This window comes from Arachis hypogaea, chromosome 2 (genome assembly GCF_003086295.3).
Source record: "Arachis hypogaea cultivar Tifrunner chromosome 2, arahy.Tifrunner.gnm2.J5K5, whole genome shotgun sequence".
In the NCBI taxonomy this organism is placed as follows: domain Eukaryota; kingdom Viridiplantae; phylum Streptophyta; class Magnoliopsida; order Fabales; family Fabaceae; genus Arachis; species Arachis hypogaea.
This window is the reverse complement of record NC_092037.1, coordinates 102,536,839-102,563,236: the sequence shown is the minus strand read 5'-3', so window position 1 is coordinate 102,563,236 and position 26,398 is coordinate 102,536,839. Positions and strand designations below refer to the sequence as shown.

General features: G+C 32.9%; 5 protein-coding genes, 1 long non-coding RNA gene and 1 other non-coding gene across 8 annotated transcripts; 3 read left to right on the top strand and 4 right to left on the bottom strand.

Annotated features, from left to right (window-relative positions):
* The first annotated feature begins 4,467 nt into the window (after positions 1 to 4,467).
* On the top strand, positions 4,468 to 6,758 carry LOC112759840 (alpha carbonic anhydrase 7-like). Its single transcript, XM_025808072.2, has 7 exons — positions 4,468 to 4,723; positions 4,828 to 5,045; positions 5,356 to 5,462; positions 5,873 to 5,987; positions 6,125 to 6,289; positions 6,389 to 6,442; positions 6,576 to 6,758. The coding sequence occupies exons 1-7, from the start codon at positions 4,612 to 4,614 to the stop codon at positions 6,654 to 6,656; spliced, it is 852 nt and encodes a 283-aa protein (XP_025663857.1). The 5' UTR covers positions 4,468 to 4,611; the 3' UTR covers positions 6,657 to 6,758.
* An 814-nt stretch (positions 6,759 to 7,572) lies between these two features.
* LOC112720613 (uncharacterized) lies at positions 7,573 to 8,634 on the bottom strand. The gene is made up of 2 exons (XR_003162289.2): positions 7,977 to 8,634; positions 7,573 to 7,855 (listed from the first exon to the last, which is right to left on the bottom strand). It is a non-coding gene; the product is annotated as an uncharacterized lncRNA (long non-coding RNA).
* A 790-nt stretch (positions 8,635 to 9,424) lies between these two features.
* Positions 9,425 to 9,496, bottom strand: TRNAH-GUG (transfer RNA histidin (anticodon GUG)). Its single transcript has one exon. It is a non-coding gene; the product is annotated as a tRNA-His (tRNA).
* Positions 9,497 to 11,663: 2,167 nt separating this feature from the next.
* Positions 11,664 to 13,019, top strand: LOC112759782 (zinc finger protein ZAT5-like). The gene has a single exon (XM_025808068.3). The coding sequence runs from the start codon at positions 11,954 to 11,956 to the stop codon at positions 12,836 to 12,838; it is 885 nt and encodes a 294-aa protein (XP_025663853.1). The 5' UTR covers positions 11,664 to 11,953; the 3' UTR covers positions 12,839 to 13,019.
* Positions 13,020 to 16,549: 3,530 nt separating this feature from the next.
* LOC112759766 (uncharacterized) lies at positions 16,550 to 18,578 on the top strand. Its single transcript, XM_025808067.3, has 6 exons — positions 16,550 to 16,887; positions 17,559 to 17,650; positions 17,751 to 17,829; positions 17,920 to 18,014; positions 18,157 to 18,252; positions 18,338 to 18,578. The coding sequence occupies exons 1-6, from the start codon at positions 16,722 to 16,724 to the stop codon at positions 18,413 to 18,415; spliced, it is 606 nt and encodes a 201-aa protein (XP_025663852.1). The 5' UTR covers positions 16,550 to 16,721; the 3' UTR covers positions 18,416 to 18,578.
* A 79-nt stretch (positions 18,579 to 18,657) lies between these two features.
* On the bottom strand, positions 18,658 to 20,657 carry LOC112759750 (ras-related protein RABC2a-like). Its single transcript, XM_025808066.3, has 6 exons — positions 20,024 to 20,657; positions 19,674 to 19,742; positions 19,520 to 19,585; positions 19,238 to 19,359; positions 18,982 to 19,110; positions 18,658 to 18,867 (listed from the first exon to the last, which is right to left on the bottom strand). The coding sequence occupies exons 1-6, from the start codon at positions 20,166 to 20,168 to the stop codon at positions 18,754 to 18,756; spliced, it is 645 nt and encodes a 214-aa protein (XP_025663851.1). The 5' UTR covers positions 20,169 to 20,657; the 3' UTR covers positions 18,658 to 18,753.
* Positions 20,658 to 21,512: 855 nt separating this feature from the next.
* Positions 21,513 to 26,144, bottom strand: LOC112759714 (phosphatidylinositol 4-phosphate 5-kinase 9-like). Of its 2 annotated transcripts, none has more exons than XM_025808063.3 (9): positions 25,878 to 26,144; positions 24,125 to 25,484; positions 23,848 to 24,015; positions 23,411 to 23,576; positions 23,185 to 23,295; positions 22,894 to 23,081; positions 22,665 to 22,822; positions 22,147 to 22,312; positions 21,513 to 21,988 (listed from the first exon to the last, which is right to left on the bottom strand). In XM_025808063.3, exons 2-9 carry the CDS (start codon positions 25,366 to 25,368, stop codon positions 21,709 to 21,711), a joined length of 2,481 nt encoding a protein of 826 aa, XP_025663848.1. In that variant the 5' UTR covers positions 25,369 to 25,484; positions 25,878 to 26,144; the 3' UTR covers positions 21,513 to 21,708. The 2 variants fall into 2 exon arrangements, with proteins under 2 accessions (XP_025663848.1, XP_025663850.1); XM_025808065.3 differs by having other exon boundaries at positions 24,125 to 25,716; positions 25,878 to 26,118.
* Between the last annotated feature and the right edge of the window lie 254 nt (positions 26,145 to 26,398).

The window sequence follows — 26,398 nt, the reverse complement described above, 5'->3', positions numbered from 1 at the left end:
ATAGACGTGATAATATATATTAATTGAATTAATTATACTTGATTTTTTGTTTCCCTTAAAGCATTTAATATCAACCAGTGAAGATACGAAAAAATTATTAATTCTTTGTTTCTGTTCAAGCATTTATTTGCACTTGATTCTTTGTAATATATACCTTTTATTAATTTAATTATGATCATTCAAAAATCATGACTCTAATACCATTGCAGGCACAATAGTGTATAAGTCAAGGAATTTTACAAGAAATTACGTTTATCATTGCAAATAGTATGTCATTTGAATTCGACCTTAATATAGTACCTATGGTAGAAGGTGCTGATGAAAAATTTGAACAATAGACAGACTAAGCCGACGAAGTTGTTGTCAGTCAACCAATTTTCGAGAATATAAAAAACCACACTAGCTTTGATGAGGTATGGTAATAAACTGATTTAATTTTTTTTTGTGCTTTTATGTGCATTTATAATTATATTGTACTGACTAAGTTCATACACATAACATTCATACGTACATATACATAACATCCATAATTACATACAATTAACATCTAAAAATTAAATTTATATTTATTAGATATTGCATCCATACATATCATTTTTTAGTTATTGCATAAGTAAATATAAAGTTAACACAGATATTTTAAAATTTTATCATAATTGAATTTTTAAAAAAATATAAAATTCTTAAATTAATTTATTCAATTGATAAATTTACTCATAACATCTATAAATTCACACATAACATCCATAATTTCATGTTAATAACATCCATAATTTGTATTCATAATATTCATAATTTCATACCTATAATGTTTATAATTAATAAATTTTTATAATTAATATTATCAAATTTTAAACTATACGTCTTGTTGTATTTTTCAAATTATCTCATATGTACACTAAACTAATAGACCATAATTTTAATTATTTTAATATTTTTATTTAATATTCATATGTATGCTTATTTATAGATTTTAATATGACGAGTTAATAATTATTTTTAAAAAATTATTTTTTAATTTTTGTTTATATTTTATATTTTATTTTTTATTTTGTAATAGCCTATATGTAAAATATAAGTTGTATAGTAGAAGTTGTTAAAATTTTTTAATTTAAATTTCACATTTTTTTCAGATAATTATTGCATTTTAATGGATAATAATGTGATTGAGAGATGTTAGAGATTTGATTTGTAAGAAACTGAAATTGATTTTGGAAAAAACATTAATGACTCCAAACATGCAGCAAAATAGTAGGTGATAAGAAGGTGTAAATCACTTGCTTATTAGAAGAATATGAATTTTTATGTGATATTTCTATATTGTAATTAATTTTTGGCTATCTAATATCACCCAAAATACTAATGATGGCTAGTTGATGGCATCTCTAAAGGTTTTTCAATGAAATTGGTTCTTTAAAAATTATGAATTAATCATATATGTTTTTCAGTTACTCTACTCACAATTTTCGACAATGATTGATGATGTAAAATATTAACTGATAGCACATAACATGTTCAATTCAACGTTAACTAGAGGAGTGCTAGGGGCTAGCAAGTTTTGTGATTTGTATCCATCAATTAGTTATCATTTATGTTTTTAATGGTGTGAGATTTCATCTAATGATGTGGAATTACTCACTTTTCTTTTGCTGGTTAAATGCTGATCAGATTTTAATAAAAGTGCTGGCCCCTAGACTTTCTTTTAGAAAAATGAATAAATAAAATTTCATAAACATATTTGGTCAATATCTAATTATATATGCCAATGAGATTGTTCGGTTGGTCGGATACTGGACGATTCGGGTTGATACTTTGAGGAGATGGGGTATCGCCTAGTTCCGGGTCGCTTGGAAAGAAATGGACTAGCTGATGTTCCGAGCTCTTGTTGTGGAATGAGGGGGTCACCAGTAAAGACACTCCGACGCTCTAGTCAATGAAGTGTGCAGACGAAAAAGGGTGAATGGTATGTGACGTACCTTGGGGGAGGGTAGGACCCTCCTCATATATACCATGTCAGAGGTGGGCCCCCCAAAGGCAGAGCCCACCTTCCTCGAAGCTTCTTTTCACAGCTGTAATGGAAAGGACGCGTGTCTGGGTCGGTATTTGATCGTCTCGCACCTGACCATTCAGGTCGGGTGTTTCGTGGGTCGGGTCAGCCCATGTTATACGTGGACCAGACCGTAAAAGAATTATAACTCAAATGGTATAATCTTCCATTCTCACCTAAGAGGTTACAGATTCGAGTCTTCCTCAATAAAAATAAATAAATAAATAAAATATCTACTTAAACATATAAGTTATTATATATATATTATTAATTAACGTTTTATAACATCAATCTTTAAAAAATTATTTTAGAGAAGAATTAGAAAAATGTCTTATTTTCAAAGACATTTAATTTGGTTATTAATTGAAAATTTATCTAATGATTTTAATTAATATATATATATATATAATATTTTTTTATAATATGATTCCTACGACATTCATACACTTGCAGGACTCAACACATCTTCATAATATTTGTTTATTATTTTAATCTTGAAAGTCAGAATCTAAACACAATTTTAAAGTACTCATTAGTACAATAATTCATATAATCATATAAATATATATATTTAATTATCTATCAACATATAAATTTAACAACCCAAAACAACAAGTTACATCGCGGGCAAAATAAAATACCTCTTGATGTCATTGACCAAAAAATAATGATACCTTACGTCCTTAATTTTTTTATTTTTCTCGAAAACTCGATTAGTTCATTTGTTGACTTTTGATCCAATAGAGTATCCAGATCCTCAAAACCGAAAAAAAAAATTGTTTCTCTATTATAAGAAAAGCTCTAATTAAAGGAAAATAGTTACCTGATGAGTAACGTTTTGTAGTTTTGTCTAGAAATAAAAGGCGTGTGGGGGTTCCAACCTACCCTTATAATATTTTGTAAGACTTTCTTTACAAACAAACTTGTTTGCAACACAGCTTCACCATGGTCACAAATTTAGACCAATTCAAACTTTAGCCTAAACATTCTTTTTTTTTTTCTTTTGATAATGGAAAAATTAAAATTAAAATTAGAATCGAAGTTTTTTTCTCTTATGATAATGAGAATGGAATATGGTTTGTTAAGATAGAAAGCAATAGGAAATAAGACCAAATTAAATAAATGAATAATAATATGTTGCCTATTGCCATATGTCTTCAAAATGTTATTGATAAATGGTATGGTTGAACTTTATATTTATTATTTATTTTAAAGGACATAATGAAACAAAGAAGTAGGTGATGAGATGTATCTAGATATTTTTGTTATATAAAAAATGTGAGTAAATAGTCTTTTTGGTCTCTAATTATTTATTCGATAGATTTTGTACTCTCTAATAAATATAAATATTCAAATTGATTTTTATTTACTTTGATATCTGTACGTTTCAGTCTTTGTAACTAGTTTCGAGCAGATCACTTACTGATATGTCAGTCACTTGTTTGATCATCTTTTTTATTATTGTAGGGACCAATTACTGACACATCAGCAAGTGACCTGTTCGAAATTAATTGCAGAAACTGAAACGTACATATATCAAAATAAATAGAGACCAATTTAGATATTTATATTTGTTAGAGGATACAAAATTTATCGGACAAATGATTAAAAATCGAAAAGGACATTTATTAAAAAAAAATGCAAATTTTGTTTGTGAGTTACCTAAAATATTAGAATTTACTATTTTTTGAATTGGAGATTTTTGTAGTTTTTGGTCCAATTAGATAAAAGGTAAAAAGTGACCTGTAAAACATTTCAACGATTAAATCAAAATAAATATCAAAGATAGAGGTAGTGATGTGTCGATTTAGAGGTGCTGGAATTTTGGGCTTGAGATGAATAATTCACGCTTGGTGGTCGAATTATCATTGGGCCAATGAGATCGGAATTCGGGTCCATAACAAATTTCATAATAAAATTTTTCTATGGTTAAAAATACTACTTTTTCCGTTTCAAAATAAAATTCACTAGATACATTAATTTTTTAATGAACGGAAAAAAAGTAACAGTTATTTTAAAACCAGAAGATAAAAACTAATAATTAATTAATGTCCCGCGTTTTGTGTGTGTGTGAAAAAGCTATAACTCAAAATTAATTAATCTTAATGTACCCAATTTTCCATTTTATTTGCTCTACCTAACCCTCCACCCTTTCTTTTTAGATTTTCAAGACAGCCTGTATGTCCTTCCCTTTTCAGTTTAATGTTGTCATTTTTTTGATCATTTTGTTGGTTTAGGGTTAGAAAAAAACAGTAAAACACCATAGAAGCTTAGAAAATCTAGGATTCACACCAATTGGTGTAACAAAATTTCAACAATCTAGGAACTAGGAACCTTCCTAGTTTCCCTTGACCAAATCTCAAAACCAATCTAATTAAAGTCTCGCTTTTATATATATATATATATATATATATATATATATATATATATACACACACACACGCATTCCTTCCATTATGAGAATCATCACCCTCTTTCATCAATCCATCATCTACTTTTAATTAATTAATTAATTTATTCATAGTTTTCTTTTTCTCTAGCTAGTCCCAATAATCTTCATCAACATGATGATGAAGCACCAAAGCCGGATCAAAATTTCCCAACGAATTTTGCTAATACTAGTAACCGTCTTTCTCATCCATTCAACAAAAATTCGGACTTCAGCGGAGGAAGTTGGTAAGCACAATATCAATCAACTCCAAATTACTTGTTTTTTCTAAATAATTTGAGTGATGTTGTTGTATTTTTAATTAATTAATGATGTGTGTTTGTTTGTGTAGAGAATGAGAGAGAGTTTGATTACATAAAAGGGAGTGAGAAGGGTCCTTCACATTGGGGTGAATTGAATAAAGAATGGGAAGCATGCAAGAATGGAGAAATGCAATCTCCCATTGATTTGTCAAATAAAAGGGTGACTGTGGTTCCAAACTTGGGAGTTCTAAGGAAGAATTATAAACCTCACAATGCCACTCTTGTTAATAGAGGACATGATATTTCGGTAATTAATCATCGTTACTCATCTTAATCTTCTTTGTTTTTATTTGTTTGTTTAACTAAGTGTCGAATGATCGAATTTCATCGTGTATATATAACAATCTATTGGTCAGACTTTTAAATAGAGTTCAAATCGATGACAGATTAGTCTTCAATCTGTAAGATTTGGAGATATTGTAAAAACAGAAAAAATATCTAATATTAAGATATATTAATTATTAGTAATTGAATATGATGGTTATTGATAATATAAACAGTTGGACACAGCTAATAATAAGCTTGATTAAGATCTAAAATGTTTGTTTATGGTGCAGCTGAGATGGATTGGAGATGCAGGGTCAATAGACATCAATGGCACTCAATTATTTCTAAAACAATGTCATTGGCACTCACCTTCAGAACACACCATCAATGGCAGAAGGTTCAATATTTCTTCTCGAAAAATCTTTATTTACTTATATATTATTTTGTTGAGAAAAAATTTTAAACGGCTTTTGACAATTATCTCGAAAAACAATGAAGTCATTGACAAAAAAATATCCAACATAATTTTTGAGCTTTACTTTTATGAGACTGATTAGATCCTGTATAAAAAAAATTAATGTTGTTTTTTATTGGCACAAGGACTAATTAATTCCAAAAAAAAGATTAGAGACCAGGCTGGATATTTTTTTTGTCAAAAATCTCGTAATCCTTTCGAAATAATTATCAGGACCGGTCACTCTTATTTTGTCTAAATATTTTTTGTCAAAAAATATTAAAAAGAAACTATTCTTTTTTTTTTCTTTAATTAACATATTAGATTTTTTTTTTTGGTCATGGAAATTTTAGGTATGACATGGAGCTTCACATGGTTCATGAAAGCCCAGAGTCAAATGGAAAGACCAAGGTTGCTGTTGTTGGGCTTCTGTTCAAGATTGGAAGGCCCAACCCTATACTTTCTAAGGTAAGTCAACACAAAATAATTGCTCTTGATCCAGAAAAAAAAAAAAACTTTTCTTGTGAATCTTGTCTATATTTTATTAAATAAAAAATTGAAATTGATTTTGATTAATTAAATGTGGTTGAAACTATTATTTGTAGTTGTCAAATTACATAAAATCCTTAGTGGATAAAGAAGAAGAAAAGAACATAGGAGTGTTTGATCCTTCAGATATCAAATTTGGTGGCAAGAAATATTACAGATACATGGGTTCCCTCACTGTTCCTCCTTGTACTGAAGGTGTCATTTGGACCATTAACAAAAAGGTACCATTAATTATTCATCAAAACCCTATGATTGACATTATTATATGATTCTTTATCATGTGATTAATTTGAACACTTATTTATTTCCATGATTATTAGGTAGGAACTGTGTCTAGGGAGCAAATCAATTTACTAAGAGAGGCAGTCCATGATGTAAGTATTCTTATTGCACTATTAATGCAACCCAACCAATAAATAAATAAATAAATTAAATAGTTTAATTAAGTGTATTACTTTATATTTTTTTATGATTATAATATTTTTTTATATGCTCTTTTTATGGCAGCATGCAGAGAAGAATGCCAGACCTACACAGCCACTGAATGGAAGAGGAATCCAATTTTATAACCCAAAACGCAAGGAATAGATTCACTACGTAATTGATTTGTATAAACTATTGTTCATGTTGGCATATATATAATTACTGTTGTATTCAAGGGATTAATCATTCAATACATTACTTGTAGAATTTTTTTCCTATTTTATTATTAATATATAATACATAACAAGATATTGCAAAAAGATGTTATTTGATGAATTATGAATACTAATACGTTTCGAAAAAAAAAATAAGAAATACGACACATTTGAAATTTAAATCCAAAATTTTAAATTTTAAATTTATTAAAATCCTAAATCTTATTGATATACTCTAAAATATAATAATTGAAAAACTAAAATTCACTTAATATAAAACATAATTTATTTACATCAAATTTGACATATTTGCTAAAAGAAGTCCACTAAAAAATAATAAAAAATCTTAACAATGTGTTTAATTGACTGATTTACTAGCTCACAGTGGATTAAAAAATAAGAAACACCTCCTAAATTTTAGTAACAAAAAATTTTTACCCTTCAATTTCAAAGTTTAACCATCTCTTATCCACTACCAAACCCTAGTAGCGCCGGACCCCCTTTCCCCCCCCCCCCTAGCCCCAACAGTGCCATGACCCTCCCTCTAGCAACCCTAGCAGTGCTGTCACCCACCTCCAATAACGCCATGGCTTCTCCAATTAAAATAAGGGTTAAATACTTTTTTCGTCTTTAAGGTCTGGGAGGATGAAAATCAAAATTGTCCCCATCCTTTTTTTGTTATTAAAATTATCCTCAACGTTACAAAACGTTATAAAATCATCCTTTTATTCATAAACAATATTTTTTAGATAATTTTATCCTTGAACAAAAATAAAGAATTCTCTCTACCTTCACCACTGCCTCATCATCATCACCATGAACCACCATAACAACAAAATAAATCTGTCTCATCATAATCACCATCGTTACACATAAATCTAATCATGAAATAAATTAACAATCCAGCAACAACATAAATTAAAAAAAATTAAAAAGAAAGAACTCATGCATATGTTCTTCAAAAATTAAAAAAAATGAAAAAAAGGAAGAACGAAGAAGAGAGAAAGAGAGCCATAGTGTCTTCTCCTTTCATTTTTTGTCTCTGCCATTTACTTTCCACCATCAACACTCATCCCACCTCCATCACACCACTGCCTTAACCATTTCTTTTTTTACTGCAATAAAGTCATCACAAGTCTAACCTTAACTCTGTCCAAAATCAACAATAACAACACAGACAAAAAGAAAGTAAATCAAAGAAAAATATACAGAATAAAAAAAATTAAAAAAATAAAAGAATGAATAACAAATTGAAATCCACAAACAGTACCATGCCTTAGTCAAAATCTTTTCGTTTTTTCCTCTATTGGCATCCCCTTTCTGTTCGTAACAGCCCCCTTCCAGAGTCGATCCCTCATTTCTTAATCTCGTAACATTATTTTCAAAAAACGCTTCCAATTAATTCCACCGTGGAACTGTTTTCGACAGCTACCGCATTTTTAGGCAGAATGAAGACTGGATCGGTAACAACTCATCGACGTCTCCCTCCTCCACCGCGTCGTTCGCAATGCCGCCACCATCTGTTGCGGCTCCTCCTCCGACAGTAGCAATGATCGCCTATGGTTCAAGCTTTTGAAAAAGCTTCTATTAGATGAAGTCTCTTCATTTTGTGATTCTTTAATTTGTGTATGATTCAATCTTTGTTTCTATGATAATGGTGATGGTGATGGTGATGATAAGAAGATGAATAGGGTTAGTGGTGAGGGAGAGTAAGAGTTTGGGATAAAGAGAGAGAGAAAGAGATTCGGTTATAATGATGAAGGGAATTAGGAGTTAGGAGTTAGTGATGAGGAAGAGAAGGATACTGAAAGAAAGAGAGAGAGAAAGAAGCTTGGTTATGATGATGAAGTCAGAATGGGAGTTGAGGATTAGTGGGGGAGGAAAGGATTTTTTTAGAAGGCAAAATCGTCTTAAAATTATTATTTATTGACAAAAGGATGATTTTATAATATTTTGTAAGGTTGGAAATTGAAGGTTAGTGAAAAAAGAAAGGATTTTTTTAGAAGGCAAAATCATCTTAAAAATACTGTGTTTATGAAGACTTTCTCTTGCTAAATTCTTTTTTTTTTTGGTGAGTATAGTTACTAGTAGGGGTGTTTGCGGTGCGGTTTGGATCGATTTTGAGTAAAAAACTCATCCGATCCGAATACTAATTTTACTTGCGGTGCGGTTTGGATTGGATGATGTTTTTAAAAAAATCCGATCCGATCCGATCCAATTTCAAGCAATTTGGATTGGATTGGATTTGCGATTTTGTAAATTAAAAAAATTAAATACATATAACAAGTCTCAATATCAAATTTTAAATAATTAACAATGACATAACAAATCTTAATAATATCTTCAAAAACCAACGATAACATAACATAAAAATAAAATTATAGGTTAATTAAAATAAATAATAAATAACATTTTAAATATAAAATATTTATTAAATAATAATAATACATGAATAATATATAAATGTATAATAAATTAAACATGTTATAAATATAATTATAAATATAATAATTTAAATAGTTACTAGATTCTATTACATAAAAATAAAATTATAGGTTAATTAAAATAAATAATAAATAACATTTTAAATATAAAATATTTATTAAATAATAATAATACATGAATAATATATAAATGTATAATAAATTAAACATGTTATAAATATAATTATAAATATAATAATTTAAATAGTTACTAGACTCTATTACAAAATGAAAATGTGGCTGCTGGGATTCGAGCCCAGGTCTCCACGGCCACAACGTGGAATTCTTACCACTAAACTACAGCCACAACGTTGTTAATTCTTTGCAAACTATTGTTCTCATGTATCTTAATATATAACTCTTCATCACCCTTCTTTTGAATCTAACCAATAATTGACATGACTTCCTAATCATATTTACTGTTAATAATGGAATTAAAACTACCAAATATTTATTTGCACATAATTTTTCAAGTGTCTAAATTATATATTCAACAACAAAAAAAGAAGAAAAAAAAATTAAAGCTAGCAGTGAAGAGGTTGATACTTTTCTTTGAGACACTAATACGCGCCCCTCACAACCTCTCCATTCATATAACTTAATAAATTCCTTACGCTAAGAATCTCTCATTTTCTATCCAATGATCTTTTTTATTTGCATGCTCTATGTACTCTATATTACTATATTCTATATATTATATTATGCCACTATGGAACCCTAAAACCCATGCATGATGCATCAATATATAGATACATACCCATATTCCCCAGCTTTTTTTTTATTGTATTTTCTTGAATTAATTATTATTATTGTTGGTTCCTTGTTTAACAAATTATTTCTTTTAATAATATGGCTGGTTATTCCATTGTTATTAGGCTTATAGCTTTGCCACAACTTCAACACGGTTTGCTACTTAACTTATTATGTATATTTATTTATACTAATGGGTCAAGTTACTCTAAAATGAAAAATTAAAATTAGTAAAAAAAAAAAAAGTTTCAAATCATCTTTGAGCTACTAGATACCCAAAAATGTTATTTTGAATTAAAATAGTAAAATTTACCTATAATAATAAAGTTATAAAAATGAATGATAATTAATTTTTTATTTATTATTTTACAACTTTTTTCATTAAAAAAAAACTTTTTCCATATGAATATGGGTAATTTGATTTCATAAGAAGAAAAAAATGTAATAGATAATAGTAAAGACTTATATTAATCAAATTTTCAGCACATAAAATGTGCTTTTTACCAACACCAAATGATTGGGAACAATAATAAGACTATATGATATATGAATCATGAATCAAATCAATTGGTGATGTATATGCGGCGCAATTGTTGGAGTTTTGTCCAATTAAAATTAAAATGTGAATATAATTTGCAAAATATATAAGTAGTTGGGTCAACTTCACATGAATTCCCTCATTATAGCAAGTGTGTGAACTATATGAACATAACCACTAGCACTCTATTTATAATATTTAATTAACATAGCTACTATAACTATAATTAATAATACAACATAATCTCATGTCACAAGTCATAAGGATCATGTCCAACCCATAGTTTCCACACTTGGACTTTGTTAATTGTTAATTGGATTGGGTCCAAAATTAATCAAATTAAGCTGTACTAACTAATAGCTAGCTAGCTAGCTAGCTTGGTACCACAAGCCAAGTTAGTTAAAATTTAGTGATGAAAAATAAAACCAGCAAGAAAAGCAAAACCAAATTAAACTAGATAAAAATTAGTAAATGAACATTAAAAAAAAAAGGTTTAATTTTATTAGGAAGTTGAATATTCCGTGGTTCCAGGCTTGCAAAACCAACTCTTCAAAATAGTAGATAGTACCTTAGAGGAAAAGTAACAAGTTTGCTTCAAAAACCAACCGAATCTCAGTATAATTTTACTTAACAAAATTCTCACACATACTCATCAAATTTAATAATCCTTTTCTTTTTGGACACCTACCAATTAAATTCAAGTGTATATATGTTGCGTTTGTTTACAGAGACAGGACACTGAGATATGGACGACACAAAGACACAAAATCATATTTGACAGAGGAGATATGAATAGAAACAGTGTGTCCAGAAATATTGAATTAGTGTATTTTGTGTCCATCATAATAGGAAGGACACGGAGACACTAACAAGAGACACAACTTATTTTTCATTTTTTTATTATTTTTGTTAATTTTTTATAATTATATTTTTTTATTATTATATTTTTCATCTCAAATTTTTAGAATGAAAAAAATGAGAATAAATTAGATTTTCATAATTTGTTCTAGTTTATCACCAAACAAAATATAAGAACACAAAATTTTGTATCTCTATTTATCAATGTCTTATCCTATCCTGTTCTCGTAAACAAACGCAGCCATGTGATGTATGTAACTAAATTTACCCTATAAAAATAGTGCAAGCTAGGTTTCTATTCCCTTATACACACTACACATACAATTATTAACACAACTGTATAAGACACACTATTTTCTATATATATAACTTGCAAGGTTGGAAAAGCAAGTTTGGCAAAGCTAAAACCAGGGTTTATTCTTTATTCTCATGCAATTTGCATCCACTACTTCAAACTTGAAACCCTTAGCTTCCATATATTTATTAACATCCCACTCTCTCTTCCATATTCAACAACACCAACACCCTCTTTCTCCTATTCTTCTTCTTATTCTTCTTCAAATATAATTAATATTTGTGTGATCACTCACTATACAACAAGTTTCACACATCAACAAGATGGAGGAGGTTCAATTAGAGGAACAACAACATCAACTTCTTGTTAAAGGCAAACGAAGCAAGCGGCCGCGGCCGCCTTATTCGCCTTCGCCATCACCACCACCACCACTTGAATTTGCACCAATCATCCTCAAAAGAAACAACAACAACATGATGATGATGCCACCACCAACTACTAGTAATAGTGCAACTACTAGCACAACATTAGATGATGAAAACATGGCTTATTGTCTCATTCTATTGGCACAAGGACACCACCACCATCATCATCATCATAATAAAGCATCATCATCATCATCAGCACCATCATCACATCATGATGATCATCATGAGAAAAAGAATATCTACCAATGCAAGACGTGTAACAAATCATTCCCTTCATCTCAAGCACTTGGTGGACATAGAGCTAGCCACAAGAAATTATTATTACCAAACAACAAATCAAAGAGAAATAATAATAATGCTTATGACCATGATCATGAATTAGAGGACCTCAACACAACAACAACAACAACAAAAACAACAAGCACCATGCTCTCGTTGCAAGTATCATCATCAAATACCACAATAATAACAAAAAGAATTAGTACTAATAATAATAGTGCTAATAATAGTAGAAAATGCAAGCTACATGAATGTTCTATTTGTGGTGCTGGATTCTCATCCGGCCAAGCATTAGGGGGTCATATGAGAAGGCATAGAAATTTTGATGAAGGTGACAAAAACAAGAAACCAAGGAATCATTTTTTGAAGCTGGATTTGAATCTTCCAGCATCACCGGAAGATCATGATCAAAGAGAATCATCTAAGTTCCCATTTCAAATAAGGGAGAAAGTTATTGTCTTCTCTTCTTCTGCACCTTCTTTGGTGGATTGTCATTACTGAATTTATTAGTCAATTATTTTATTTTTTATCTATTATTCTTTTTTCATTCATTCAAATTGAATCCTTTTATTCAGTGTTAGTAGCTTATAATAAATGGCTTAGATTTTAAGTTTTCTTTGTTGACATGCTCTTTATTGTTAGTATTTAAGATTCATTATTCACCACTTTGTGTAGTTACTTTTTCTCTCTAAATATTTACCTTTTTGGATATCCCCAACATTTTTCGTTGACATCTAATTGTCAATCTAATCATGGTAATAGCTTTCACCAATAATAGGGATGTTCTTATATATAGTAAGAGTAATATTCTACTTCATATGAAATCACAAAAATATTATTCTACTAGATATAATTTCACTTTTGTGTTTAACACAAAGAATATTATTAGAAGTCTAATTAACTCAATCTAAACTAACTGAAATGGTAGGAATTTATTGAGGTTTTTCGTTTTTTTTATAACTCTAACTCATTATTCGAGATCACTAATTAAGGCAATTTTTTTTTAGTAAAAGTATTTGCAAGTAATAAAAGAAAATATATTTTTTCGGCCTATTAGATTAAAAGATATTATAAATAATTAAAAAAATATTTTTTATTTTTATAATATTTTTAATTTAATAAATCAGTAATTAATTTATTATAAATTTAAATTTTATTTAAAAATTTATTACTGATTAATAGATGCTGCAAGTATAAATTAAATTTTTTTTTTTTTGGACGGGACCCAGGCCAACAGACCAGCCCGGATCCATTACAGAGATCCATGCCCTACCCAAACCGACCCGTTAACTCTCTGACCCGATCCCTAATACCTAACTGAAACCCACCCTTGCCTCTTTCTCCTTCGTGATTTCTGCTCTGCAACTAGACGAGCAGGCTTCTGCATGTTGCTGACCACCCTTCCGAAGTGCCGTCAGTCCACCTTGTCTCCGCCGAAGCGACCAGGCATCAGCAACCGCTCCCCATTATCCCTCTTGTAACTCTCCCAGTCAATTATTGTGAGAAGCTCGATGCTGGCCTTTCCTTGTCAATGATTGTCTTCCTCAGGTCTCCAAGGAGCTAAACTGACCGGTGCATGGTTACTGGTGCACCCTGAGCCACTTTCGCGGGAGATTTACCAAGCTGAGCCACTTTCGTTCTGCCTTGTCCCCGTGGCAGGAACGGGATCGATTGCTCTTCTTCCCCTCAGCAGATGAAGGCATTCAAATTTCCCCACATCAATTCCTTTTGGAGTTTCAAGTGGTATCTCAGCGTCGCCACTTTCCTTACCCTAAACCTGGATTCCTTGGTCTCCATAGATCACTGCCGCCTTTGTCTTTCTCTGCCTCATGATCTCGTAACATATACTCCGTAACAGCGTCGTCTTGGGTTGCATGTGGATCTTCTGTCTCAGATCGTTGATGATCTGGTTGAAATCTGTCATACTTGCTCCATTAACAGGTTCAAACTTCACTTCGCCTAAATTCAATCTTCCTTACTGCTTTGTGATTCTGACTTCACATTTGAATCTCTTTTTTTATGATGCCTTGTATGTCAGCAGGTGGTTTAAAGCTCCAATTCGCTTGTAATGTTCCTGCTTCTGCTGCTTTAGCTACTGCATCTGCTAGACAATTTCCATTTCTGGGGGTCCAAGTTATACCTTTCTCAGGTAAACTCTCCATCAAAATTTGAATATCCTGGATTATAGCCATAGCCTCCCCTAAATCTGTCTTAGATTTAATTGATTGAATTAGCTTCAAATTATCCGATTCTACTAGAGTTCTGCCCATTTGTAGGTTGTTTACAATAATTAGCGCTTGCCTTATTGCCTGAGCTTCTGCCACAATACTAGATTTAGCTTGAATCTTTCCTGTAAAACCTAATATAATTTTTCCTTTGTAGTCTCTGATAACCACAGCTATTGCCCCCGTTCCGGTCTCCTTCCGAAAAGCTGCATCAACATTTGCTTTCAGCCAGTTTGCAGGAGGGGGTCTCCATTTCACCAGGTTGGTATTGTTCCTTTTTGCTTCTATTTTTTGTGTTTGCTGCTTTTCTGCTAGCTTCCAATATATTGCCTCTAGTGCTGCTGCCTTGTAAATAGTCCATGTAGGATTTACATCCTGTTTTTGGAATAGCTTGTTGTTCCTTGTTTTCCATATCTCCCACATTAGAAATCCCAGCTTGCTTATTCTCCTTTCCTGGTCCTCTCCCCCTGCTGCTCTCAACTTCTTTATGCATTCAACTATCCAATTCCCGATTGAGCTAACTGTCATAGCTGTTGGAGTACACTGACATTCCGCACCGAACCATGTCGCCCTAGCCCAATCACATAGTAGTAATGCGTGTTCTGCTGTCTCTGCACTTCTTAAGCATATCTGACAAACTGGATCTGGTACCAGCTTCCTCTTATATAAGTTCGAACCTACTGGTAATATATCATGACACGCTCTCCAAAGGAACATTTTGATCTTCTGCGGGACTTCCATCCTCCACACCTCCTTCCATATCTCCTTTTTATTATCACTTGTTGATGGACCCCTGTGTTTCATGTTCTGCTCTGCCTTTCTTGCCACGTAATATCCCGTTCTAACTGAGTAAATTCCATCCTCCCTCCATGGCCAATATAGGTTGTCTTCTTTGTTCATTACACTAACCGGGGTGCTGAGAATCTCTTTACTGATTTCTTGGGAGAATTCACTTTCAATCTTCCGTTTGTTCCATCCTTCCCCATTTACAATGAGATCCCTGACCCTCGAGTTATCTGTACTATTTTTGCTGAGAGGCCCGCTCCTCCCTGCGATCCAATTATCCCTCCAGATGCTAACTTTGGATCCATCTCCTATACTCCACTTTGCCCCTTCCTTTAATAGCTCTCTTCCATGTAAAATGCTTCTCCAGACCCATGATGCGCCCTTTCTACTCGTCGCTGTCCAGAAGTTGCCGTCCGGGAAATATATCGATTTCAAGATTTTTACCCAAATTGCATTCGGGTTCTTTAATGCTCTCCATGCTTGTTTTGCAAGGTAGGCTGTATTCTGTTTTTCAAGGTCTTTAAACCCCAAACCCCCTTCACCTTTACTATCAGTAATGCTGTCCCATTTCTTCCAATGGATGCCCCGTTCCTTCCCCGATGCTGCCCACCAGAATTTAGCAACTTTTGCGCAGATTCTTCTACAAAAACTCTTAGGAAGCTTTATGACATTCATGATGTATGATGGCATTGCCTGAATTACTGACTTTATTAGTGTTTCTTTGCCTGCTTGGTTCAACAATCTTTCCTTCCAACCCTCTAGTTTATTCATGATCTTCTCTTCAATCCATGCTAAAGCTTTGTTGTGAGATCTTCCCCATATGGCTGGTAACCCCAAGTATTTCCCTGGCGTGTCCCATGTTTTCATTCCTAAAATTTCTTCAATGTTGACCCTCGTTTGTATCGGCACTTGGCTACCAAAGGAAATTCCTGACTTATTCATGTTGATCCTTTGTCCGGATGCCTCCGTGTATTCGTTGAGCACAGTTATAATCTGATATATCTCCTCCTCATTCGCCTTTGCAAATATGATGCAATCATCTGCGAACAGCAAGTGAGTGAGTGCCGGAGCTGTTGGAGCTATCTTTAGACCTGTTATATTTCCTTTTGCTTTAGCCGCCTCCATTTGGATTGTGAATACCTCAGCTGCTAAAATAAACAAGTATAAATTAAATTTAAACCTCAGACAGTATATTATACTAGAAGAAGATAGGAAGTTTGATGGGCCCAATGGGCCGTTTAAAGGCCCAATATCGGTTAGCATTTCCAAAACAAAAATCTCACTGTTAGAAAATAGAGGCGCCGCCAAAAAGGGACAGGAAGAAGAAGAAGAAGAAGAAAGAGGAGGAGGAATAAGAAGAGAGAAAGGAATCAATGGCGGTTCCGGGGAGGCGCAACGGCATAAACGAAGATGACGAAGATAACAACCTTTTCGAAGAAGAAGGACTCATCGAACATGAATCCGACACTCCTCCTCACCTCCGTGACCTCTCCGCCGCCGCCCAGCTCGGCGACCTCTCCGCCCTCCGCATCGCCCTAGGTCCTCCTCTCTCTCTCTCTCTCACTCTCTTCAATTTTATGTTTTCTTTTATACTTTCCAAATTGTTCTTTTCTGCATGTATATTGAGCTGCCTTTGCTAAAGCTCAAACCCTATTTTCAGCTGAACTTGTATGAAATTATTGTTCGTAATTTTATTCGTTAAATTTTCTGCAAGTAAATTTTTGTGGCACCTGAATCTGAATCTGATACTAGCCTAAACCTCTCAAATTCATTGTAAGAAACTTGTTTGCGGGTATATATTAGTTTATGAAAGATGCTAAAAGCTTCACCTTGATCCTTAAGAGAAGCCAAAGTTTTGGTCATATCATTATTTTAGATTATGGTTTCTTCTTGAATAATGAAATTGAGAGAAAATGTGGTTGATTCTGCCACATATATGATTGCTTCCTTACTGTGTTTGGTTATTGACTATAGTTTAAAACCATGGGAGATGGGACCAATAATCATGGTTCCTTAGAGATTGAATTTTTTTTGTGGGGGGGGGGGGGGAGGTTTCACATTCTCCGCCGTGATTATATTGTGGCCATGAAGACATGCATGTTTACTGAAAGCTATTGCACCCTGTCTGCTATGGTTTTGCACTCTTTTTTCACTAGAACATAGGGTGTTCTTTCTGCTTAATTCTTACCCTTGTACTGCATGATTTCCAGATAACTTGCAAGGTAGTATCGATGAGCCAGTCGAGGATGGGGATACAGCATTACATTTGACCTGTTTGTATGGCCATTTGGAATGCGCCCAGGTTTGTTTCCATTGCTTATTATCACTTTCATATGCTCAAATTATGCAGCATGATTATTCCCATGGATACCGGATGATTGATCTTGCTTAACAAATTGCAGCTACTTCTAGATAGAGGAGCGAACTTGGAGGCCAACGATGAAGACGGTGCGCTTCCTTTGCACGATGCTTGTGCTGGAGGTAGTTTCCGCTCGCATCTCAAAGCTAAAATGAATGTTGTTGCACAATTTGTGATTTTTTTTTTCTTTTGCATGTCGATGATCATATCAGGATATACACAGATAGTCCAACTGCTATTGAACAGAGCTGGTGATGCAGAGATCATAAAAAGGATGCTGGAATCAGTTGATTCCGAGGGTGACACGGTGAGTATTTATCGATTTCATACTCAAATTTTCGTAGTCTCAAGCCACCTATAGATTGAGATTTTTCTGATTTTTATCCTTATGAACTTCACCTGATCTTTTTCTATCATCATGATCTTGTGATTGTGACTATTTTTTGCAGCCTCTTCATCATGCAGCAAGAGGTGAGCATGTTGATGTAATTAGGTTGTTGCTGTCTCATGGTGCTTCCCCCACCAAGCAAAACTTATATGGAAAGGTATGTAAATTTTAAAGGAATCTAATACATAATAATAAACCTTTTCTAGTTTTCATCAAATTCTGAGGATTGTTTTCTTTGGTAGTGCCCGCCAGAGTTACCTGATCCAGGCACAGATGCTAGGAGGCTGTTGGAATCTACCACCATTCCCATGGAAGCTTAATATGATAGCCTTAGTATTGTGATTGGTAGAAATATTCAGTTTTCTTTTTGCCAATTTTGCTTTAGGGCCAAAACATCTGGATTATTGTATACTAATTTTATATGGCTGTTGATTGACATTCAGAAATGATTTAACAGAGAATCACTTGTGATTAACGGCTAAATAATTACCTCTTTAATGGTTGTAACATAGGCTAAATCCCCTTAAACATAAGTCAAAGAAATAAATATATACACAAGCTATTAGGTATTATTGTTTCAAATTTTCATTAGTGAACTAGTGATAGATACAAGTAATTAAGCAGCCAAAAGACATTGGCAGCAATTAGAACAAACATTTCAAGAGCAACAACCACCACTTTGTTGGGATGCTTGAGGTTCCTGTTTTTGCTTGAGAATATTCCTTTTTACTGTGCTTGATCCTTCTTCCAGAAGACTAGGAGCATCCATTATCTATGATATGTTAAATGATTTATATTAGCTATAAGGTAACAATTTATCTACAATTTGAATTTCTTCTTCTTGTCCATTAAATAAAAAGAAAATTAAAGTGAAAAATCTACCTACCTTTAGTGCAAGCTCTTCAAAACAGCTTTCCACATTTTCTCTAGTTTTGGCACTACATTCAAAAAACAAACATCCCAACTCTTTAGCAAGAGCTGAACCCTCGTCTCTGCTCACAGCCCTTTCAGAAACCTAATCATAGAGAGATACAATTATACAAAGCATCAAAGAAAATTAATATACAATATACATAACATAAATATCATGGTATGTCTTCACTATATTCAAGAACAATATTAATTATAACACAAGAACTTACTCTGTCAACTTTATTTCCAACTAGTAACTTCACACAATCCTGATTAGTAGAATAGAGTTCTACCTCCTTGGACCATACTTCTGATAAATTTGTGAAGCTTTCTCTCCTGGTGACATCATAAACTGAAAACAAATATATATAGCAAAAGAATTCTATAACTGTAACAACAAATGTCATGAGGGATTTTGTTCCACAAAGAAGTTTCAATGCAATTTGCAAATAGCAAAGACATGTCTCTAGGAGAAAAAATTAAAACAATCACATTTACATAATTTAGCATACCAAGAATGATCCCTTGAGCTCCTCTATAGTAAGAACTTGTTAGTGTTCTAAACCTTTCCTGTCCAGCTACAATAGTTGTAATGTTACTATCAAAGGGGAAAAAAAAAGAGAAGAAAAAGAGCTTGGAAGCAAATGAATTGATTATAAATTTTACCGGTATCCCAAATTGTTAGTTTCAATCTCTTCCCACCAACTATGAGCTGTTTGATCTTAAAATCAACACCTTCATAACATAAAAACAAGGGAAATTAAATGAAATACAAATTAATATGAGAAATATGATAGAATAAGCATCAATTCTAAAATTTAATGACAAATGCAATGCAATACAAGGAACAAAATAGTAAAATAGTTATTAATAAACCATAAGACACTGTCTAAGGACACCTTCTATTTTTCTTGTTTCTTTCATAAAATTATAAAAACAGACAAAATAAAAAATAAAAACAAAATAAAAATACAAAAACAATTGCATCCTTAGTATATCTCAAATGAGAGAATTACCAATTGTGGGGGCAAGTTCTTCAGTAGAGTTAGAGATGAAGCTTAGAAGTAAGCTACTTTTTCCAACAGCTGAATCACCAATCAACAAGATCTTGAATGAGAGATCATAGCTACTACTGATTTGACCTGAAGATAAACTCATCATTCTCTCAAATAAACTCTGTGAATGATCTTATGATGCTGATAATGAAGTACCTCCTCCCTCCTCTTTCTCTAATGAATGATTCTATATATATAAATAAATAAATAAATAGAAAGTACAATGCCAAAGGAACCTATTTAAGTGAAGAAAGAAAGAAAGGGAGAGAAAAAGAAAGAAGAAAAGGTATCATACAGCAATGAATGATAAAGGCTCTTAGCAATATTAATTAGAATAGAAGTTTTTGTATGTTCTTTATTTGTAGTTTATGCATACTCTAATATAAACTAAGAATGTGTAACTACGAAAGTTTTGAGAACATGTATAAATTTGTTAAAATCATTCACATTTTTTTTTCAATTAAATGTCTAACATGATTTAAAGATGAAAAGTAAGAGTTGAAATATTATGGTGGAGATTACACTAGAAATTAAAGATGATAAAATATATAAATGTTTAACAAAGAATTTTAATGTTGTTTTATAAATGTTTAACAAAGAATTTTAATGTTGTTTGTTGTTTGGTATGAGAGAGTTGAGTGAGACAGAAGCCAAAAAAAAAAAAAGGCTAACTTTGCTTGAGTTCTATTCTATTCTTTTCTTTCTCTCCTTTCCTCTGTCTCAACTTTCTTTCTTTTTTCAGCTTAGAAATTATTCGAGCAAATGCATATTTTATTTTCTAATGATGTTATTTGCATCATTGCATATGAAAAGATAACTTGCATCATATAAACCATGAAAGTACTTGACTAATAATCACCATATATATGAATTATTATACATGGAATAAGTTAATTGGCTAATATTGTAAAATCAAGGTACAAAAATTAAAACAATATATAAAAAATTAGTTACTTCATACTTTTTAATAGAGATTTTATTTTATAATAAATCAACTATAGAGGAAATGGATCCTTGTATATTTGAAGGTCATTTGATCCTTAACATACACCTAACCAAACCCAAGATAAGATGCTTGGTGTTTAAAATAAACTTGCAATAATAATAATGCACATAGCCATCATGTAACACATAATTAATTCTAACTTTGAAGTTCCTAACTTTCTGCGATATTCTCCTTAATGCCGGGTTCTTGTCCTTAATTAAGTCATTAATAATTCTAATTTTAAAAGAATCAAACGAGAATGCTATGATAATTTATTTAAACAACGAGTTTGGTGAATAATTAGCTCATTCATCTGTTAAGTAGATGTCTGAGATCTGGAATTTGAATTTCATCTTGTGTATACAGTAACTTTTTAACCAACAACAGACCCTTAAATAAAACTCAAATTGCGGTGAATTAGTCGTTGGTTTGTTGGGTTGGAAAATACGTAAAAAAAAAATCATGGAGGATAAAAATGATCCAATATTATCCATTTCATGATTCAAGCTTCAAGGCATTAGATTTGAGTCACAAAGCTATCTATGAATACAATACCTATGTGGCCACCAACCATATAAAATTTATAGACAAAATGCACAAAAACAAAATATGTGACAATGTTCAAATTTTTGGACTAAACAAACAATGACTTGGTTGAAAATCAACCAGCTAGAGTTTCATTTGGTGGGAACACTTTCTGAATGAAGTCCAAGAAGCGACGGGAGTAGAATCCGGGATCAACGGCCGAGATTGAAATCGAATCGAACTGAATCGATTTGTAGGCATGTTCAATTTTCTTGGACATGTTGTAGTCCTGTAAAATGTCAATTATGCCCAGGTAGAGCACCACATCATAAGCTTCATGAAATGTTTGCATCTCTTCCTTTCCTGGAATTTGCTCTGCCCTTGCTGGCATGTTTACTCCTAACTGGATTTGTAGTCTGCTTAACAATCAATGGTGGTGTTTCAACAATTCTAGTTTAACCATATAGTCCTAACTGTTATGTGAATAGGCGTGACGTTGCGGCCGATTCGGCTGTGCAATGATGTTAGCTGGAGAACTATAATATGAAGTTATGAAGATTAGAAGGAACCATACCTTGCTGTGCCTGGAAGAAGCAGATCCACCTCCTCATCGCCGGCAGCCGAAGCGCGCAGTCGACTACCTCTGATGTGTGATCCTACAACAACACTGTTATCATCTGATCCCCTAGGGACCAAAACAAGGCTTTGGGGATAGCTTGATACTTCATCCTCTAGAGGATCTGTCAATTCAACATTTTGAATGTTTTCAAATAAACAATTTTAGTACAAACAAGAAGAATATGTTCATCAATTTAGTCCTCGAAAGATCAAACGGCTCAAATTGATCCCTGAAACATGCAATATTAGATGATGATGTGTCGCAAAATGATTATGCCATGTGTCATATCTAACTTATGAAAGGACCAATATGATTCAATTTGAGACATTTGATCTTTCGGGACTAAATTGACTCATGTTGATCTTTTGGGAACTATTTCAGGAACTATTTTGACTATTAACTAAAAGACAAAACTCAGATATATTAATCCTTTTTAACATATCATAACTTTCAAGATCACATCTCATACTAACCTTCCTCAGCAAGACTTGCTAATCCATCAGCAGTTATGCTACGGTTGTATGATGTGAGAGGACGGAGATGCTGTGGAGCTCGATAATGAACGCCGAGTAGAAGGCTGTAATCCATTATATGCTGTGCTTCCAAGAACTTGCTGTCGATCTCAATCTGCCTGCAGAATATTTTGAGAAGATAAAAAAAATGAATGAATGAATGAACATAGGTGCAACTTCTTTCCCTTACTTTAGCAAAGACTGGCGCCAAGAAGGTTCCAAATAGAAGCAGTAGTTGAGATCCAAATCTTTCAAAGTTGTATTCTCATCGATTTCTATCTTGTCCGAAGAGCGTCCGAGGGATGAACCTTTCAAATCGAATCTCCTATGGATCCTTAGCTCTGTACAAAACATATTTCCCATCACAACAAAGCGAAACTGCAGAAACAGACAGTTATATATAAATTTTAGCCTCTCTATTAAAGGAAATGTAGATAAAGGTTCAAATATTTGATGCATTTGGCAATTCAGATCACGATACCTTTTGACCACTCGAAGGTATAATCCGGTGCAGACCGAAGAATTTCGTGATGAGGGTATTATCGTATGACTTCACGTGATGATGATAGTCCGGAAGCATTCTTAGAAGAACCTACATACCAATTTTTGATAATGATGATATGATTATTATCTTTAAGGCCTAAAACTTGTGTATGTAAGCCTATGGAAAAATGGTAATTAACAAGATATAAGTAAAATAAGCATACCTTTACTTCAGATCTTCGAAGCGTCTTGATCATGAAACGATCATCCTGAGACAGGAAAAAGACACTACCACTTTTCCCCGGAGATGATAGTTCCCTCAGAGCATCATTTCCGCAAATCGACATCATATAGTCAGCAGCATCAATCTTGAACAACTCTCTCAAGTTTCTGCATAAATTTTGATAAATAATTACATGATTATGAGGTTATGCTGAATAATCATTCCATCTTAACTAGGCATTGTAATTTTGACATGGATATATGAGATCATATGCATACAATTCAGAGTGTAAGTTTCTTTTCTATAATCAACAGAAGATTATGAAAAAGTAAGAAACACTATGATAGTGGACCAAAAATTCAGTTCCTTGGAGAAGAATATAATTGAAATTCGGATGAAATAGAAATAATCATACAAAGTAGTGAAAGTACTACTAACCTGAACACCATTGGGCAATAATCTTTCCATTTGAAGTCATCAGATTGATGAGGAGGAGTTAGCTGAGAACCTTCTTTAGGAAAATTCATCCAAAAACTTGCTCTAGGACCGAAATCCGATGCTCGAACTTCTCGCCTCTGTATCGGGGTAATCTTTCCCACAGTATACCTAGAAATATTGAAGCCAAATTTTACATTACATATAGAAATCCACTGCAGATAATTTTAGAGTAAATAATTATTATAATTTGAAGAAGGGTCATGATTATGCATTGTACCTTATTCCAAGCTGCAGACTAAGCATCAGATCATAGCTCCGGTGACCTTTAATGATGGCTTCACCGGGTCTTTTAATCTCTCTGGCGAGCTTCTTCTGCAGCCGTTTTGCCCTTCTAGACAAATTCGAAAAGCTGTTATTTAAAACTACCTCACTTATTAATACACCTTGCATATACTCGCGCTCCAAAATGGGGATCTTTTCACTACCTTCCAATATAGAATCTGTTGAATCATGGGCTATTACTTTCTCAATAGACACCTCAAGACTCCATCGCCTTTCGAGAGAGATATTCTTGCTGCGCGATTGTTCAATGTTTAATAGACTCCCTTTGGCAAGCTTATCGGACGAAACAAGGCTAGAACTCTGATTATCACCACTGACCTTGACATTTCCCATATCAACCGAAGAAGCATGATGAATATGAGCCTGTTTCTGCCTCCTCAAATCCGGCAATAGTCCTCTTTTCCTCAAGGCATTCAGATAAACCTCTTGTGCCGACGGAAGACAGCTACCTTTCGGATAAAACGTTCCTTTGCCGTCTTTCAAACCTCTCGTCCAGGTCCCAACATAGCAGCCGCCGTCACTCCAAGTATAAACTCCAAGACCATGCATCATACCATCCAACCAGCTTCCTTCAAATGAGTCTCCATTGATCCATGTCAAAGTTCCTTTCCCTGACATTTTCCCACCTTTCATATTCCCTAAATACACATTCCCATTCGCCCAAGTATACTTCCCCGGCCCCTCCGGCGTTCCTTGGATCCAAGACCCTTCAAAGATGTCTCCATTAGGATAAACTTGATAACCAAGTCCATGCTTAAGATTCAATCGCCACCGCCCTTTGTAGGTAAGACTATCCGAACCAATATATGTTCCTGTACCATGGATATAGCCACCGGAGAATTCGCCCTCATAAACCGTGCCAGAAGGCCATTGTAACCTTCCATTTCCATTCCTCATCCCCCTTCTCCACTCACCATCATATACACATCCATCTGACCATACATACTTACCCCTACCCTCCGGCATGTTGCCGAGAAGGGACCCGGAATATGACTCTCCATTAGGAAGCAAGAGTTCCCCAACTCTAAACCCAACTATCTCAGATGAATGACCACTGCTTTCGCCGTTTCTCAATAAGGACGACACGTCTACCTCGGAAATGGCATCAAGAGACTTTGTTCTCTCTGCAGAGATAACTGCTCCATCCAAATTATCAACTGTGGCCACAGGGCCAGACATGCATAATTACCAGAAAAAGGAAAAACTTTTCCTTATTCAATCAAATTATTATAAGTTACCCTAATTCTCAACAGCTACAAGAAGAGATTGACCCTTGAAATTCTTTGCCCTTTTGACTAGTGAAGCGGAATCAGAAAAATGAAACAACATCAGAAAACTTGATACAGTACTATGAACTATTAAGCTCAATTTAAGAAGAGCACTTGAACATGGTTTAAAATTGCAACTGAATTTGCTAACACACACTCAACTTCAAATCTTCAATCCCAATAACAATAACAATAACAAAATTATCTGATCAGTTCCATGGCTTTGTTTCCATCAATAGCAACAACTCTGAATACCAATCTATATAGTCAAGCATATACATTCATAAATGAATAATTGAATTTATATAAGGATTAGTGATTGCACATTATCAAGAACAGGATATCAGTAATATCATCACTAACTACATAATAATACAGAAATACAATTGAATAAGAAAGTGAGAGAAGGAGAGAGAGTACCTTGAAAGTTGAAAGAGAAAAGGAATGAGAACAAAGTCACACAAAGTGATGAATGAATGAATGAAAGGCAAGGACAAAGAATAAGAAGAAGAAGAAGGAGTGGAAATAAAACAAACAAATAAATTAAAAAAAAAGACTTATTATTCTCTCTCTCTTAAGCTTTGGTTCCAAAGTATATGGTTTTGGATGACTCAGTCTTTTTCTTCCTTCTTCTCTCTTTCTGTGTCTTTGGAATGAAAAGAGAATAATGATAATAAACACAATAATAATAATAATAATAATAATAATAATAATAATAATAATAATAATAATAATAATAATAATAATAATAATATGAGAGAAGTAGTAACAAACAGTGTCCTTGATCGGATCTAGCTAACTCTTTACTCAACTTATCTTCTATTTGTCTTCTTTAGCCCCACAATATATGTTTAATTATTTAAATTTGTTTAAATATTTTATTTTGCAAGGAAGTTAATTACACTATCAATTCGATAAACAACTTAATTAAGTTTTTTTTG